This window comes from Physeter macrocephalus, chromosome 8 (assembly GCF_002837175.3).
Source record: "Physeter macrocephalus isolate SW-GA chromosome 8, ASM283717v5, whole genome shotgun sequence".
Taxonomy (NCBI): Eukaryota; Metazoa; Chordata; class Mammalia; order Artiodactyla; family Physeteridae; genus Physeter; species Physeter macrocephalus.
In genome coordinates this window covers 45,992,720-46,009,325 of record NC_041221.1, presented here as the reverse complement: position 1 = coordinate 46,009,325, position 16,606 = coordinate 45,992,720, and the positions used below count along the sequence as shown (strand labels likewise).

At 38.8% G+C, this 16,606-nt stretch overlaps 1 protein-coding gene across 1 annotated transcript; it reads right to left on the bottom strand.

Moving 5' to 3' along the window:
• Nucleotides 1–3,251: 3,251 nt before the first annotated feature.
• SKP2 (S-phase kinase associated protein 2) lies at nucleotides 3,252–14,388 on the bottom strand. Its single transcript, XM_055086883.1, has 4 exons — nucleotides 14,261–14,388; nucleotides 11,333–11,446; nucleotides 11,054–11,161; nucleotides 3,252–5,128 (listed from the first exon to the last, which is right to left on the bottom strand). Exons 1-4 carry the CDS (start codon nucleotides 14,386–14,388, stop codon nucleotides 4,915–4,917), a joined length of 564 nt encoding a protein of 187 aa, XP_054942858.1. The 3' UTR covers nucleotides 3,252–4,914.
• Nucleotides 14,389–16,606: the final 2,218 nt, after the last annotated feature.

The window sequence follows — 16,606 nt, the reverse complement described above, 5'->3', positions numbered from 1 at the left end:
AAAATTGCATGTGGAAATAGGGTCTATAAGGTTTTTTTTCCCATATGTGGAACCGAAACGTCAAAGCGATGAACGTAACCAAGCTGGTGCAAATGAGTTTCAACACTTGATTTGGATATTTTGAGTACGTCAGCTATCTCTTGTGCCGTATAACATTCATTGTTTTCAGTTAATGTCTCGATTTGATCACTGTCACCTTCAACTGGTCTACCTGACCATGGAGCATCGTCCAGTGAGAAATCTCCAGCACGAAACTTTGCAAAACACTTTTGACACATTCGATCAGTCACAGCACCTTCTCCATACACTGTGCAAATGTTTTTTTGCATTTCAGTTGCGTTTTTACCTTTCTTGAAATAATAAAGCCTAATATGCCGAAAATACTGCTTCTTTTCTTCCATCTTCAGTATAAAAATGCCTACACAAAAATTCACCAATTTTGATGTCTTTTTTAAAATGCATGGTAATGTGACAGCTCGCCTGCAGTCTAACAAAATTGTTTCAAATGATGTTAAGACAACTAAGTGCTACTAGAGCCATCTTATGGAAAAAACCGAACAAACCTTTTGGCCAGCCCAATATTAATCTTTTAAGTATTTCCATTAGTCTTTTAAATGGGTTGTGGATTATCCACTTTACATGAGTAAATAGTTTTGAGTAAAAACGCATTTTAAAAGCCAATGTAATATACACCAATATGTATAAAATAGATAACCAATAAGAACCTGCTGTATAAAAAATAAAAATTTTTAAAAAGCCAATGTAAATGACTATGGCCAGTTTTTGTTTAAAAGACAATATAAATGCATGGTAATGGTTGGGATATGATACATTCCTGTGTGCCTATTAATTTTAAAATGTATGGCTATGGAAAAAGCCTGCCTTACTGTCTCCATCAATCACAACCCCCCCCCCGCCATCTGAAGACCTTAAAATATAGTGATCTTAATGCTCAAATGTGCAAGGTAGATATTTTGATATTTGGCTTAAGAAATACCAAAATATCAGCATTTTGATATTTAGATTCCCTAAAAAGTAAAAATAAATATTAAAGAAAAGAAATCCATAAAATAAGTTTAATATAGGCTTTAGTGCTTCAACCTGTATTGTAAGGAGCTAACCTCTTGGTGAAGAGAGCTTTTTGACTTCCTGGGACATTTGGCCAGGTGGGGATGGGAGAGAGGAGGTTGCCTTTTTTGTTTATTCCAAGGTTAGGGTATCCAGTGGAAAGGTGTTTCTTTCTAGTTTTCCTGTACTACTTAGTGCCTTTCCTCATGCTCTGTACCTCCCCCGTCCTCTACATTGTACATCGTTAGTCAGTGTTGGATTGTAATTGAGTTCACCATGATAGAAGGGACATAAGTCACGTTACCCAGAAAGAGAAATTTTGCATTTGGCCAGACTTTACATAATAGCTTGGGAACTTGCGGCTAGGGTATAGGAGAAAAATCAAGGGCCATAGGCAGATGTTAATATCATAAAAAGAATGACAGATGTTATGTGCCTCTTGAAGGAAGACTAATACTACCTATCAAATATCTCCTTGCTAAAACAAAAAACATTGATAGGCAAAGCCTCTAGATCAGGGTCTCTCAACACTGACACTTGAGGTTTTGGATCAGATAATTCTTTATTGTGGGGAGCTGTCCTAGATATTGTAGGATGGATAGCAGCATCCTTGGTATACAACTGCTAGATGCCAGCAGTGCCTCTCTACTTGTGACAACCAAAACTGTTTTCAGATGTTACCAAATGTCTCTCGGGTAGCAAAATCACTCTTGGTTAGGAGCTTTTTGCTGCTAGATCTAACTACCAGTGTATGGAAATAGGGGACAGATTAACCTGTTAAACATTATTCCAGGGACTGATCACATCTGCAAAGTCCAGAATGTGGAACACTGGACAAACAACCTAGTTTCTTCAGTAAATAAATTGTAAGGATAATAAAGAAGGGGAACTCTTAAGACTAAGAGACTTAAGGAAATGTCAATGTCAACCAAATGCAATGTATGGACCATGTTTGGAGCCTGATCAAAACAAACCCATGTAAGAAAACACTTCCAACAGCTAGGGTTCTTTCAACACCATCTTGATATGTAATGTTTCAGAATTAATTCAGGAGGATATCTTTTAGAGGTAGATACTGAACTATTTATGAAGTCAGAGTTCTGGGTTTTGCATCAAAATAATCTGTGAGCCTGTGTGTGGTACGCGTGGGGTGGGGGAGATAGATGGATGAAATGAGATTGGCCATGAGTTAATGACCTTTGAAAGTGGATAATGAGGTTCATCATCTTCTCTATCTTTTGCATTTGACATTTTTTATAATTAAAAACAAAAAAGGAAACAGTACTGATAATATCAAAAAAGCAGCAAAACTGGGTAATAATTAGGAAGAATCACCGTTCTACCATTTGAATGGACGAGTTCAAAAGGAATTAATTCCTAGAAGATCTCTGGGTATAGGGTGAACTATTCAAAGAGTTTCCTAATGAGAGTAAAATACACAGTATAAGCTGATCAAGTCTGTATTTAAAAAGTGCTACTAGCTGACTTTTATTGATAGTACTTATCATATTTATCACTTAAATCTCAAATGTTTTATAAACATGTTAATACTTTGAGAGGTACTTTAACCATAACAAGCCTGTATATTCAGCCCCTTGTCAAAGAATTATAAACATTTTAATTTGACAACACATGAAGTAGATAGGGCAAAAAGGGACCATGTTAGGGCTTATTTTTTCATTTTTTTTTAAAAAACGGAACTTTTGTTTGTTTTTAGTTTTTTGGCTGTGTTGGGTCTTCTTTGCTGTGCGCGGGCTTTCTCTAGTTGCGGCGAGTGGGGGCTACTCTTCGTTGCGGTGTGCGGGCTTCTCATCGTGGTGGCTTCCGTTGTTGCGGAGCACAGGCTCTAGGTGCGCCGGCTCAGTAGGTGCGGCTCGCGGGCTCTAGAGCACAGGCTCAGTAGTTGTGGCGCACGGGCTTATTTGCTCCGTGGCATGTGGGATCTTCCCGGACCAGGGCTCGAACCTGTGTACCCTGCATTGGCAGGCAGATTCTTAACCACTGCGCCACAAGGGAAGCCCTAAGGCTTGTTTTAAAGTGCCTTATTCAGAGGGCTGAGACAAATCCCACACCATACCAAATGTTCATTTTAACCAGAGTACTTAAGAAAGAAAAAAGGAATACAACTTAGCTGAAGTATTCATTTTTATAAAAATGTGTTTTATTTTAAAACAAGTCTATAAAAGTAGAAATCCCATACAAAAATACAGATTACTCTGACATGTTAGCAAAGTAGCTTACGGCTGGACTTGAGTTTGGAAGTACTGTATGTCTGAGGGCATCCGGAAGTCAGAGGCCAACCGGATCCTACCTCCAGCCCTTGTCACTAATCTGTAAACAATAATTTCAAGTAGTATTTAGCACATTTTAACTACTATGGAATTGAAACCTAATCATTTCCTGTATAACACTACTTTAAAATGTTCTTCCTTAGGTCTGAGCAGATAAGGGCACTTCATACCATTGTTTCTAACATTTGAAAAATCTGATTTAGAAAAAGCAATGTTAATAGAAATGATGAGTTTGGGCTTTTTGTTCCATTTTGAACATATGGGGAGGTCATCAATTTAAATAAGAAATTAGTGTTTTGTGTTTTTTAAAGTAGAATTTAATCCTTTTGCTTCCATGTATCATTAAAAAAAAAAAAAATCACTGATGCCATCAAAAGGTTCAACACCTGAGCCTTAACGTTTATGCAGGTGCCAGCTATGCTAACTGCTCTGAAACTGCGTGGAACATACACGTGCTTCTGCTGTGTATTTCTGATTGAAAGGAACATGCGGTTCTTCTTAGGGAACTCTCGGTCCAGTAACCTTATAAAATGGGTTGTTTCAATCATTGTGGGAGGCCATTTAAAAGAAAAAGGATAATTTAAAATACTTGATTCCAGAGTAATACAAAACTAACTCAAGAACCTCAGTGATAAAGGAAAACAACAGGTAAACTCAGTTCAGCATTCCATCCATTTTAAGAATTAGAGACTGACTGGTTCCTACCACCTTTCTAAAACAAAGCATGTCACTTTAAAAGCTAAAGAACCTATGTGAACATAATTTGATCATAAAGTCAGAAGTCCACAATTAAATTTCCTCAGCTAATTGAGAATGCTGGGAACACAGTACATAAAGGAGACTTCATTAATGTGCATTAGAGGATCCCCCAGGTTAACCTGTCATAGAAAATTGCCTCTTGAGCCTGTAAATTCTAACTAATTCTATACCTCTGGTTGGCCGGTTGTTTTTTTATTTAGGTTTTAAGGTGAATGACCTGGGGCTCTTTGTTTCCGTATACCTAATTGCAAATCTAAAGGCAAAGCTGAAATGTGTATTTTTCTTTCTATCCTCAGCAGACTGCCGCAAATCTATGTTTCTCATTCTGTTCAGCTTACAATACAAATAGCTTATTATTTTTTGCAACCTACGTCTTATAAAGCAGTACTGAAAAATTAAATAGAAGAAAGTTCAATTGCCATATAGGCTATGAAAATGATTTGCTGATGGTGATTTTTAAGCTTGATTCTAAATAGATTTAATAAGAAGGGCACTTGGAAGAGGTGGCTCAAAGTTTGCTCTTTAAGGTATCTTGAAATTATAGGCTCACTCTCCTAAAATTTCAAAAGGCATACAGCTTAGGCTCTTAAGGATATAGCAGTGATAAAAGCTTTCATAGTCATTTTTCAAAAGCAACACTTCATAGCTTTCTCCCTCCAACGGTTCTCTAATATACTTGGAGAATGAAGGCAAGAGAAAACCAAGAATAAAAATAGCTGAGCTCTCCACAATTGGGCTTCCTGCCTACTTTCCCTGTTCAAAGAAAAGAGGAGACACCATCCTGCAATAGATAACTTCATAGACAACTGGGCTTCTGCAGTGTCAGTCGGCATCTGATGCCCCATATCTCCTGGTTCTTTTTGTTGCCTGTGGTTGGCCTGGCGATGGTGGTGAAAGGGGAACAATTAATTTGTAGATGAGGAAGGGCTTCCTTTAATAGTTGAAGGGTACTGTCTGGCACGATTCCAAAGACTTGTAGTGTTTTTAGTGTGGGAATTTCTCCGAGTTCACTGGAAAGGAAGAGAGAGACTTTCAGAGTAGCAGTATCTATGGTAACTGTTCCCCTAGAGTAACATGACCCACTTTTTACAATTTGTATTATATTTTATAAAATGCAAACTGAAGACATAATTTGCAATCAGTGATTTGAGAAAATTGTAAAGGTGAATCAAACCACAAAGCACAGTCCATAGCTTGGGCAACACAGCGTAAGGAAACACACAGGTGCATTTTGTTGAATTTCTAATTACTGGAAAACTCCAAGGTTTATTTAAAGTCCAACCATATTTTCTTCCTTTCTCCATTCTTGGTTTAGACTGAAAAGTGTCACCGTGTTGTGAGGAGAAGCCAGCAAGCTAGTGGTGGTAAAAGTAAATGTTTTACTGTGGCATCAGATGGAGTCACCAAAGGTTACATGCAACTTAAGGATATGGACTTGACCTTTATTTGAACTAGGCTCGCCCTCTCAAAAGGAGCTGTGAGCAGAGCCGATAACTTCTAAATAATGGTTAATACTCAACAAGTCCATTACATGTGATGAAACCTAACTGACTTCACGACGATATTTTAAGGTTATGTGTTGGGTGCAGATAGAGACAGTAGACATCTTACTTCTCTACGTATTACCATTTTTTTTTTCTGTCACATGTATCGCAGTCCTCTTCCTAGGTATTTCACATTAAGTGAAACACAACTCTGTCAAGAGTGAAATTCTGTTCCACAAAAAAGGGAGCCTGTTTTCCCAAAGTAAATACTCTTTGGTAATGATTCTTTTTTTTAAACCCAGGTCTGTGTGCTTAGAAATTCATCTCTCTGATCTGTATGTGCTCCAGGTTGGGACACACAGTACAAAGTCTCAGGAAAGGGAATATTTAGTTTGGAGTTTCAACAAAATCCCACTGCAGACTGATGAGCACATCAATCACCTAGAATTAGAAGCATCCTTTACATTTTCATATTGCCAATGATTACTTAAAAAAATAAACCTTCCTGATAATAATTGTCACCTTGCCTCCAATCTTTCTTCCTTTCAGCTTAGTGTATATACCAATGACCAAGGCATCTTCGTAAAGCCTAGCTCAGACTACGTCCTTCCCATGCTCAAAAATCTTTGATACCTTCCTCATGTTTACAGAACTCAAACCATTCTGTTGGCCTTAGGCCCTTCACTGCTAAACCTGCTCTCCCGCTCTTCCCACTCCCCCTCTAAGCATATTTATTCTACATTCAAGAAAGTGTTTTAAACCCCATAGGTGTTTATATACATTAGCTGAAAACAAGAGGAAGGGTAATTTAGAAAATAAAAGTACTATCCAAGTAAAATAAATATGCTTGGTGTTCCTAAGGGGGCGGTAAGATCCAGAGGTCACAACAGACTGAAAAGAAAGTCAGCGAGAACAAACTGTTGTTGTTCATAAAGTAAGCTAATCTCTGGAACAGAAACAGGAGTGCACGGGGCTTCCCTGGCGGCACAGTGGTTAGGAATCCGCCTGCCAAGGCAGGGGATGAGGGATCGAGCCCTGGTCCGGGAAGATCCCACATGCAGCAGAGCAACTAAGCCCGTGCACCACAACTACTGAGCCTGCGCTCTTAGAGCCCGTGAGCCACAACTACCGAGCCCACGTGCCACAGCTACTGAAGCCTGTGCGCCTAGAGCCCATGCTCCGCAACAAGAGAAGCCACCGCGATGAGAAGCCCATGCACCACAACGAAGAGTAGCCCCCGCTCACCACAACTAGAGAAAACCCACGCGCAGCAACGAAGACCCAACTCAGCCAAAAATAAAATAAATAAACTTATTTTTAAAAAAAGAAAAAAAAGAAACAGGAGTGTAAAGAAAGGTCAGTATACAGAGAAAACCCACGCGCAGCAACGAAGACCCAACGCAGCCAAAAATAAATAAATAAACTTATTTTTAAAAAAAGAAAAAAAAGAAACAGGAGTGTAAAGAAAGGTCAGTATACAGAGGTGTTTATACTTATTATCACTGAAGATGATAGCAATCCTGCCCCAAACTTAAATCCCTCTTATGTGAAATCTGAGTATGAGAACTTTGTCATAGCCACGAGAATTCGGGTTCTGCGATCTCCAGATTAGCCCAATTGTAAGACATTCTGCAGTGGATAGTATTTAAAAGAAGAAACTATAGGTGGGAGTGAGGAGGGATGGCAGATGATAAAAGAGGACATGTTCTTGCAACAGCACTTCAAAAGAGCTTGGTGAGGAAGGAAATTACACCAGACACTTAGAAGAAGACACTCAGGTGTTTACATGTGAGTAAGAAGTGAGCGGTGTAAGATGGGATGGTGGACGAATGATCATTCCCAAGTCAAAAAACCAGAAAGTCTCTAAAATTTTAAGGAGAACAAAAAAACAAGCCTCTTGTATGTGTATCACCTACAACACAGCAGAACACATATGCAAGTATCTCTTTGAAACTACAAGGTAAGAGACTGAAAAGCCAACGAAGGGAGAGTAAATAGGTATGAATAGTTTAAGAGCCATGATTTCTAACTTAAGAAGTATAAAATGACACTGATGTCTTAAAATGTCTCTAGTTAGTAAACAAAAGGTATTTATAAACCCTTTCACAGGTTCACTGCTTACCTCCTCTACATAATCCCATTTTTCTTATAAAATCTTAAATTCCTCAACTATAAATTCTCCTACAGGAGTTATTATTTAGTCTCTCCTAATCTCAGATCACTTTACTATCTCCAGCTTGGATTTCTTACTTGAATGAGAAATACAGAATAATTAGAAGGACTTTTGGATATAAGGAAATCAGACCAATTAAGGAGTAAGGGAATAAATAAAATGAGGGTATGTCCTGCAGACAAAAACCCTACAGTTTCCCAAGTATTTTAAAGCATTATCATTACAGAAGAAACATACTCAATTTTTATTTTCCCACTTCTGAGATAAGAAATGAAAATTCTTTAGCACAAATGACTTTCTGGAAATTATTGTTGAGGATCCTAGAATTCTTACTATGCATTTCACAGACATCAGCCGCCAGTGTGACTGAAATTGGAGGGCAAGACATTTTATCTGGAGAAACTTTTAAGGATAGGGTACTAGCAAACTCACCTTAATGGATTCACAAGGTAAACCAGTATACTATCTATGGAATGTCTAAAGAAACATACTCTTTTACCTTAAAGTTCAAGGACTGCATCTTTCTTCTGTCTGTTCTCACTCTATTCTGGTGGTCTGGCTTGTCACTAAACACCTGATGCCCCTGTTTCCCTTATTTCGAGACAATATTTAGACAAAGCAGTTACAACAATTCTGTGAGGGTTCACACCTAGGTCTGTGACTTCAGGCCCAAGCTCTGAACCATCGATTCACACTGCTGCAGATATTACTATGCAAGCATTATCATCCCACTGGATAAAAATAGGTGAAGGCTCACAGCCTCCCCTTAGCCTCTGCTCTAGAGAGGAGAGGCTAAGAGAAAGCATTTGGGTATTCTCTGCTTAGCTCTTTCTCTCTGGAGAGAAAGAACAAAAGTAAGACACGTGGATAGATTCTCCTGAGAAAAGCAACCAAAAAAGAATGATCACTGCACTCCAGGGCGCTGCACAGGCAATGAAGCTGAAGCCTAGATGGCAAGGATGGGAAAGAATGGTTGACAGAGAAACCTTTTTGGGTGGACACTGCAGGCTCCTAGGAGTTCTGGATGCTAGAAAATTCAAGTGGCAGGAGATTTTAATAAGAGTTCCATGCATATGAATTGAGACCCCAACATCTGAGAGCCCTGAAACTAAATACTAGCATTCCTTTTAGGCAGTGCTTTCCCAAATGAGATACCCGCTCAGACCCTGAGCCCAAGATTAATTACAGTGATTTATTAAAAAATGTAATTACCAGATTCCCTAATTCTTCTAGTTAACTCTATGTAGCTGAAGTATCTGATTTATTCATTAATTCTTTTTAAAAAAAATTATTTTTAAAAAATTGGAGTATAGTTGATTTACAATGTTGTGTTGGTGTAGAGCAAAGTGACTCAGTTATATATATGTATACATATATTCTTTTTCAGATTCTTTTCCATTATAGGTTATTATAAGATATTGAATATAGTTCCCTGTGCTATATTACAAGATACTGAATATAGGTCCTTGTTGTTTATCTATTTTATATATAGTGGTGTGTATCTGTTAATCCCAAACTCCTAATTTATCTCTCCCCCCGCTGCCCTTTCCCCTTTGATAACCATAAATTTGTTTTCAATGTCTGTGAGTCTATTTCTGTTCTGTAGATAAGATCACTTGTATCATTTTTTTAGATTCCACATATAAGTGATATCACATGATATTTTCCTTTTTCTGTCTGATTTACTTTACTTAGTATGATAATCTTTAGGTCCATCCATGTTGCTGCAAATGGCATTATTTCATTCATTTTTATGGCTGAGTAATATTTCATTGTATGTATATGTGTGTGTGTATATATATATATATATATATATATATATATATATATATATATATATATATATATCTCATCTTCTTTATCCATTCATCTGTTGATGGACATTTAAGTTGCTTCCATGTCTTGGCTACTGTAAACAGTGCTGCTATATTCATTAATTCTTGAAACTAACTTACAAGATCCAAACCAGTCATTTGAGGACTACATAAAATCTGTGTTCAAATTCACCACCTTTCTTTGGTAGGAACCAGAAGCTTGGTTACCTTCATATGGATAGTGAGTTTAAATGAGGTCAGCAGCCTAATTCAGGGCATACTGGTTGGAATGAGAAAGAAGGGCACCAGGCCAAATCCAAGATACTTACTTCTTGAGGTTTTTAATAAAACTGCTATACACTTATATTTGAACCAGGGAAGAATTTTCCAGCCCTTTGAAATATAGGAAAACTTCTTAAAACTACAGAGATGATGTTATTTCCAGGATGACTCGGGTATAGCACTTCTTAAAAGGAAGATGGACCCGATTCTGTTTTTGTTTGCACTGCCTTGATTTTGTGGAAGATGCTGAGCAGGGACAAAATTAATCCCTGTAACAGCTACCAGATTAGATACAGTCTACTTTGCACGTGTCCAGGAGACCTGGAATGCAGACCCAGCTCAGCCAGCAACTCACTATTCAGCTTTGGGTAAGTTACTTTACTCTTCTGGATCTCAATCTCCCCCCTTTTCAAAGAGAGCATCACTCTTAACAATACTTACTACTTTGTTTATTTTTTTCCATTCCTTGACCATCCAGGACAGACGCCAGTAGAAGATTACAGAATTTTTCCTCTAAGCTCAGATGAAGGTTTTTGGAATCAACTCTAGTAGACTTGAAAAGTTTCAGAAACACACGCACGCACGCACGCACGCACACACGCACACACACTGGGTCTGCCTACCCCGCCATATAATCTGAGCTTCCTGGGAGTAAAGGCTATCTTCTCCCGCTTTTGTAAGTTCTCCACAAGTACTAGTACAGTATTCTAATATTTAAACTCACTCACAGCTAAATAAATGTTTAGTAAACTACCTCACTCCACTCAACTTTACTAGACATTTTAAGCAAAAAATTTTGCCTTGGTTTTTCTTTTTTTTTTTTTGTGGTATGCGGGCCTCCCTCTGCCGCGGCCTCTCCCGCTGCGGAGCACAGGCTCCGGACGCGCAGGCTCAGCGGCCATGGCCCACGGGCCCAGCCGCTCCGCGGCATGTGGGATCCTCCCAGACCGGGGCGCGAACCCGGTTCCCCTGCATCGGCAGGCGGACGCGCAACCACTGCGCCACCAGGGAAGCCCCGGTTTTTCTATTTTATTTTGCTAGTCTTTCCTAACCAGTGTGTGGTACACTAATTTGATGTTTAAGTAAGTTTTAAACATCTGCTCTTAATAATGGATTTTACCACCAAGTGACATCTCTTTTGGTCCCTGCCCTCTGCTTGCTTTAGAAAACAAAAGTACTTACAGTAAAGTTTCAGGTATTATGTCATAGCACCGACTGAGTGATAGGTGTTGGAGGTAGTTGAGCTGGAAAAATTCCGGAAAGCAGTCACTTTTCAGCATGACACTATCGCTGTAACAGAAGGAAAAATTCAAAATCTAGCCATCAATCCCAGATGGAGAAGGCAGGAATAGTTTATCGCTTAGTTCCTTCAATTCAACATATTAAGATCCTTTCTTCATTCAGTGAGCAATCATGAATTTTCATCTTAAAAAAATTTTTTGGTCTTAAATAAAAACATACCTTAAGTCTAGGTGGACAAGACTGGGACATCTTCCAACTAAGGTAGAGACATCTAGAAAAAAAACGATGGTCACTATCAAATGAGGAATCAGACAAGGATCCCTGCTGTCAATACTTCATTTCACATTGTGCTGGAAATTCAAAATGGTGCAATTAGAGTCCCTCACTATTAGAGACAAAAAACAAAATTATCATCTTGGCATATAAGACTTTCTACCTGGAAAATCCAAGAGAATCATCTGAAAAACTACTGGAAATACACAGTAAGAGAACTAACTGTGTAAAATGACTGGAAAACAGACTCACACAGTAAGAGAACTAACTGTGTAAAATGACTGGAAAACAAACTCCTTAGCTTATCTATGTGTCAGCAATAGCTGGCTGGAAATAGGGAAAAACAAGTCCTAGTCACAATAGCAAAAAGCAAAACCAAACAGCACAATATATAAACAAACAACATATCATAAAGGTAGCACTCAAAATCAGTGGGGGAGATCATGGATTATTAAAAAATAATATGGCTACCACAACTGGAAAAAACTAAACTTACTTCTCCAGCTCAAATAAAATATCCAAATAAATTCCACATATGTTAAGAACTTCCAAATGCAAAAATGAATAATTATTCATTGCATCTTGGGATAGGTAAGGAGTTTCTAAACATAAAGTAAAACATAAAGGGAACACTGATAATTTACTACATAATTTTTTTAAATTTTTATTTATTTATTTTGGTTATGCTGGGTCTTCATTGAGGCACACGGGCTCCTCTAGTTGCAGCGTGCAGGCTCTACAGCATGCAGGCTCAGTAGCTGCAGCGCGCGAGCTTAGTTGCAGCGTGTGGGATCTTGGTTCCCTGACCAGGGATCAAACCTGGCCCCCTGCATTGGAAGCGCAGAGTCTTAATCACTGGACCACGAGGGAAGTCCCCTGCTACATACATTTTTTAAAACTCTACCATGTTAAAGCAAAACAGAACATAAGCAGAATTAAAGAGGTATCAGAAAACTGAGAATAAATGTTTCCAACAGAGTTAATGGTCATTATATACAGAGTATTAAAAAATAAATGGGCAAAGAACATAAACAGATACTTTGCAAAATATAGACGTAATAAAAATGGAGCAGGAAATGCAAAATAAAATTTTGCTTTTCTGCCATCAAATGAAAAACAAATCCTATTATAATGCCCAGAATTGATGAACTGTAATAAAGTAGGTCCCTCCATATACTAAAAGTGGATATTTAATTTTATGCAGCCTTTTAGAAGGCCTGATTTTTTTTTAAGTGAACTGATCTTTTTTAATTTTTTTAATTTTTTTTTTTTTTTTGTGGTATGCGGGCCTCTCCCGTTGCCGAGCACAGGCTCCGGACGCGCAGGCCCAGCGGCCATGGCCCACGGGCCCAGCCGCTCCGCGGCATGCGGGATCCTCCCGGACCGGGGCACGAACCCGCGTCCCCTGCATCGGCAGGCGGACTCCCAACCACTGCGCCACCAGGGAAGCCCTGAACTGATCTTTTTTAAAAAAAAAAGTGTTCAGGGCATTACACATTTAGCTCTTTGGCTCAGTAATTTCACTTTTAGCAAAATAATTAGAGATATGCATTAAGATATTCATTGTAGTGACAGTTACAAAAGCCCCTCCCCTGATTACTTTAATAGGTTAACCTTCATCCAATCTATGGAACACAATGTTAATAGCAGCTATTAAAAAGCTTTTTAATAACATTTTGTGACAGGAAAAAATACTCAGGATATGTTGTATAGTGAAAACAAAACAATATATATAATGCATTATAATCTCAATTTAGTTAAAACACACAAACTCATATTTACACACAAACACACACAGAAACAAAGGGGGTTGGGGGTTGGAAGTCTGGAAGAAAATAATCCAAATGTTAACTACAGTCACCAATGATGGTAGGATCAGAGATAACTTTTCAGAATCTGGAAGAAAGTCACATGCGGTACTTTGTAATCAGAAAATGCGTCAGTGTTATTTACTTTGAAAAGAGACAAATTTTATTAATGTTTGAGGGTTTTGTTTTTTGTTTTTTCCCCTTCTCACAGCTACATCTTCAGTCCCATCCCCTCCCCTGAATCCTAGACTTGCATTTTCAACACAGCCAACACGCCCACTGGGCTATGTGTTAAGCATCTCAAATTTATGCCTAAAACCAAACGCTTGATTTCTCCTCTCAATCTGCTCCTTCCCTAAAGTCTTCCCCATCTTAGTAAGTGGGAACTTCACCAATCCAGTTGCTGTAGCCAAAACCCTGGGAGTCGTACTTGACTGTTTCCTCATATCCCACATCCAATCTGTTACCAAATCCTGTTAGGTCGGCTTTCAAACTGTGTCTGAAATCGGATCACTTCTTACTTCCTCAAATGTTACCACCCTAGTCGCCAGCAGCCTCTTCCCGGCACAGCACCAGAAGGAGACTTCAAAGGTGAGACAGATCATTTCACTCCTGCTGAAAACACTCCAATGGCTTCCCATCTTACTCAGGAAAAAAATGGAAACGGAGCTTTTGCCTTGGCTTAGAGAGCACCCCCCAGCTATCTCAGCTCCTACCACTGTCCTCCTTGCCTCCCCCCTCACTGGCTCCCATACCAAGAGGAAAAAACCTCACACATTAATAAAGTTTGTCTGTTTTAAAAAATAAATAACATTTATGGATTCATTTTCTGATTACAAAGTAGCATGTGTGACTTTCCTCCCAAGGCACTTGCTGGTCCTTAGTTCTAGAATGTTCTTTCCTTACATATCTACACGGCTCACTCCTTCACTCCTTCAGGTTCTCTGCTCAAGTGTCACTTCCTCAGGGAGGGCTTCCCTTTGATCATTCCATCTGAAAAGAGCCCCCTACACGCCACACTCCACCTGAGCACTCTGCTTTAAGTTCTTCCTCCTTGCATTTTCACCTCCTTTCATCACATTTAATTCCTTGTTGATTGTCTGGCTTCCCCACCAGAATGGAAGCTTCACAAGGATGACTTTCTCTGTTCTGTTCAAGGCCACGACTCCCAAGTCTGAAGAGGGCTTTATGCATTATAGGGGCTCAATACATTGGAATAAATTTGTCTCATTAGTCACTAAAAAATGAAGGCATGCACAGCACAATTTTAAGTGACCCATCATCTCGCCAGCCGGCCAGCCACCCGCAAAATCCACAACCAGATACAATCTTATTTTGCCACCACCTGGGAGGGAACGAAACCTTGGGGGATAAAACTGGTCAGTCTCTGTCTCCAGCCCTTGTTGAAGCCACGGTCTTCCCTCAGTGGGAAGAGTTAGTAAACAGCAGTCCCTGCTAAGATTCCTCTTCACTGTCTCCTTCATTTCACTCGAGTTAGAAGAGATCTTAGAAACCACCTAATCTAACCTGTCATTTTAAAAGAGAGACAATTTTAGCTAGAGAGGTCCAAGTAAATCCAAGACCAAAAGCTAGGTCCTCCAAACCTCATTCAGTGCTCATCTGGGCAGAGAATGAAAACATCAACAGGCAACCATTACGGATCTCTCATTATGTGCCAAGAACAATTCAACATCCTGTACATGTATTAACCCATTTATTCCTTACTCGAAGAGGTGGGTTCTGTTATCTCCATTTTATTGATGAGGAAATGGAGGAACAGAAAGGTTAAGCGACTTGCTCAAGGCTCCCCAGTAAATGGCAGAGTGGGTACTTGACCCCAGGAGGTCTGGCACTGGTCTTGGAACTAAAATACAAAATCTGTATTACCATCTAAACAATGAAATAGTGTGTGCCACTGCTAAAGACATCCATTTAAAAATCTCTGACTCCCATTGTATAATTAAGGAAACTAACACCTCAACTTCTATTCCGCGTCTTTGTCCTTGCCCTGAATGTGTCTAGCAAGCAGGATTTTACTACCTATTATTCCTGCCAAAACTCAGTAAAAAGGCGATTTGTTCTTTTTCGGAGGAACAAAGAAAAGGGTTTTAAGCCAAACTTGGACACAATTTACAGCAGTCTGCCTACAGCAGAGCTTCTCGACCTTGCACCCAGAGCCTTGGTTCATTACAGAAAAACTCTCAATAAAGAAGTGGGAAATTCAGATATGGGCAGAAATGTACATAGGGTACTGTCTTCTCTTGGGGATGAAGAGGGAAGAACCAGGGGTGGGTTTCAATGTGAAGAGGATGCTCGTTGGTGGGAGTTTAAAATCCTTGGAAGGCAACTTGGTAAGAACTATCCAAAACCTGAGAATGGAACCTAATCCCAGAGCTGGCAATTCCACTTAGAAATGCACTCAAAGGTTCACTTCTGTCCGTACCAAAGTTGTTTATAAAAGGGAAAAACTGCAAAGATTCTAAACATTCATTACAACGAGATCAACTGAATAAGTTATGAATGAATCAACACAAATATATTTGATGGAATATCACACAGCCACTGAAAATGACATTTGTGTAGCTACTAAAATAGGGTTACATGAAATAAAAATGTGTTACAAAGAATTCCATACACCATGTCCCATTAAAAAAAAAAAAAACAACTTTTTAACAGGAAAAAAGACTGGCAAAATGTTAGCGGGATTATTGATTTGTTTTTGTGTTTTTACATGTTTTGGGTATATTTGAGAATGACTATATAATACTATAACCAGACTTAAAATCGTGTTTAAAGGGAAAAAATGTAGAACAGAACATTTTTCTGTTAGACACATGCTGCAAATGTTTGGTTCAAATCTTTTTAAGTATATTAAAAACTATAATAAATAAAAACACTTCTACTCAGATGAGCTGACACCACCATCAAGACACGAGGGTAGGGCTGAGGTATGTGGCTGGCTTAACTAGGCTTTGTGCAGCCCAAAGCCCGAGATCACGAAGGGAACTGTTAAAATGCTAAGTGAAATAAGTCAGACAGAGAAGATAACTACTGTATGCTATCACTTATATGAGGAATCTAAAAAATACAACAAACTAGTGAATATAACAAAAAAGAGGCAGACTCACAGATATAGAGAACAAACTAGTGGTTACCAGTGGGGAGAAGGAGGGGCGAGGGGCAATACAGGGGTAGGGGATGAAGAGGTACAAACTGTTAGGTATAAAATAAGCTACAAGGATATATTGTACAACATGGGGAACATAGACAATATTTTATAATAACTGTAAAAGTAGTATAACCTTTAAAAATTGTGAATCACTCTATTGTACACCTGTAACATATAATATTATATATCAATTACACTTTAATTAAAAAAAAAACCTTGCTTCCCTGGTGGCGCAGTGGTTGA

Bases quoted from the DNA above. Each gene is read 5' to 3' on its own strand.
- SKP2 (XM_055086883.1), bottom strand. From the start codon at position 14,388: ATGCATAAAGCCCTCTTCAGACTTGGGAGTCGTGGCCTTGAACAGAAC. The intron at 11,162-11,332 runs GTATGTTTTTAT...CTTCTGTTACAG, and splicing joins CTTGTCCACCTAGACTTAAG to CGATAGTGTCATGCTGAAAA. The intron at 5,129-11,053 runs GTAAGTACTTTT...CTTCCTTTCCAG, and splicing joins ATAATACCTGAAACTTTACT to TGAACTCGGAGAAATTCCCA.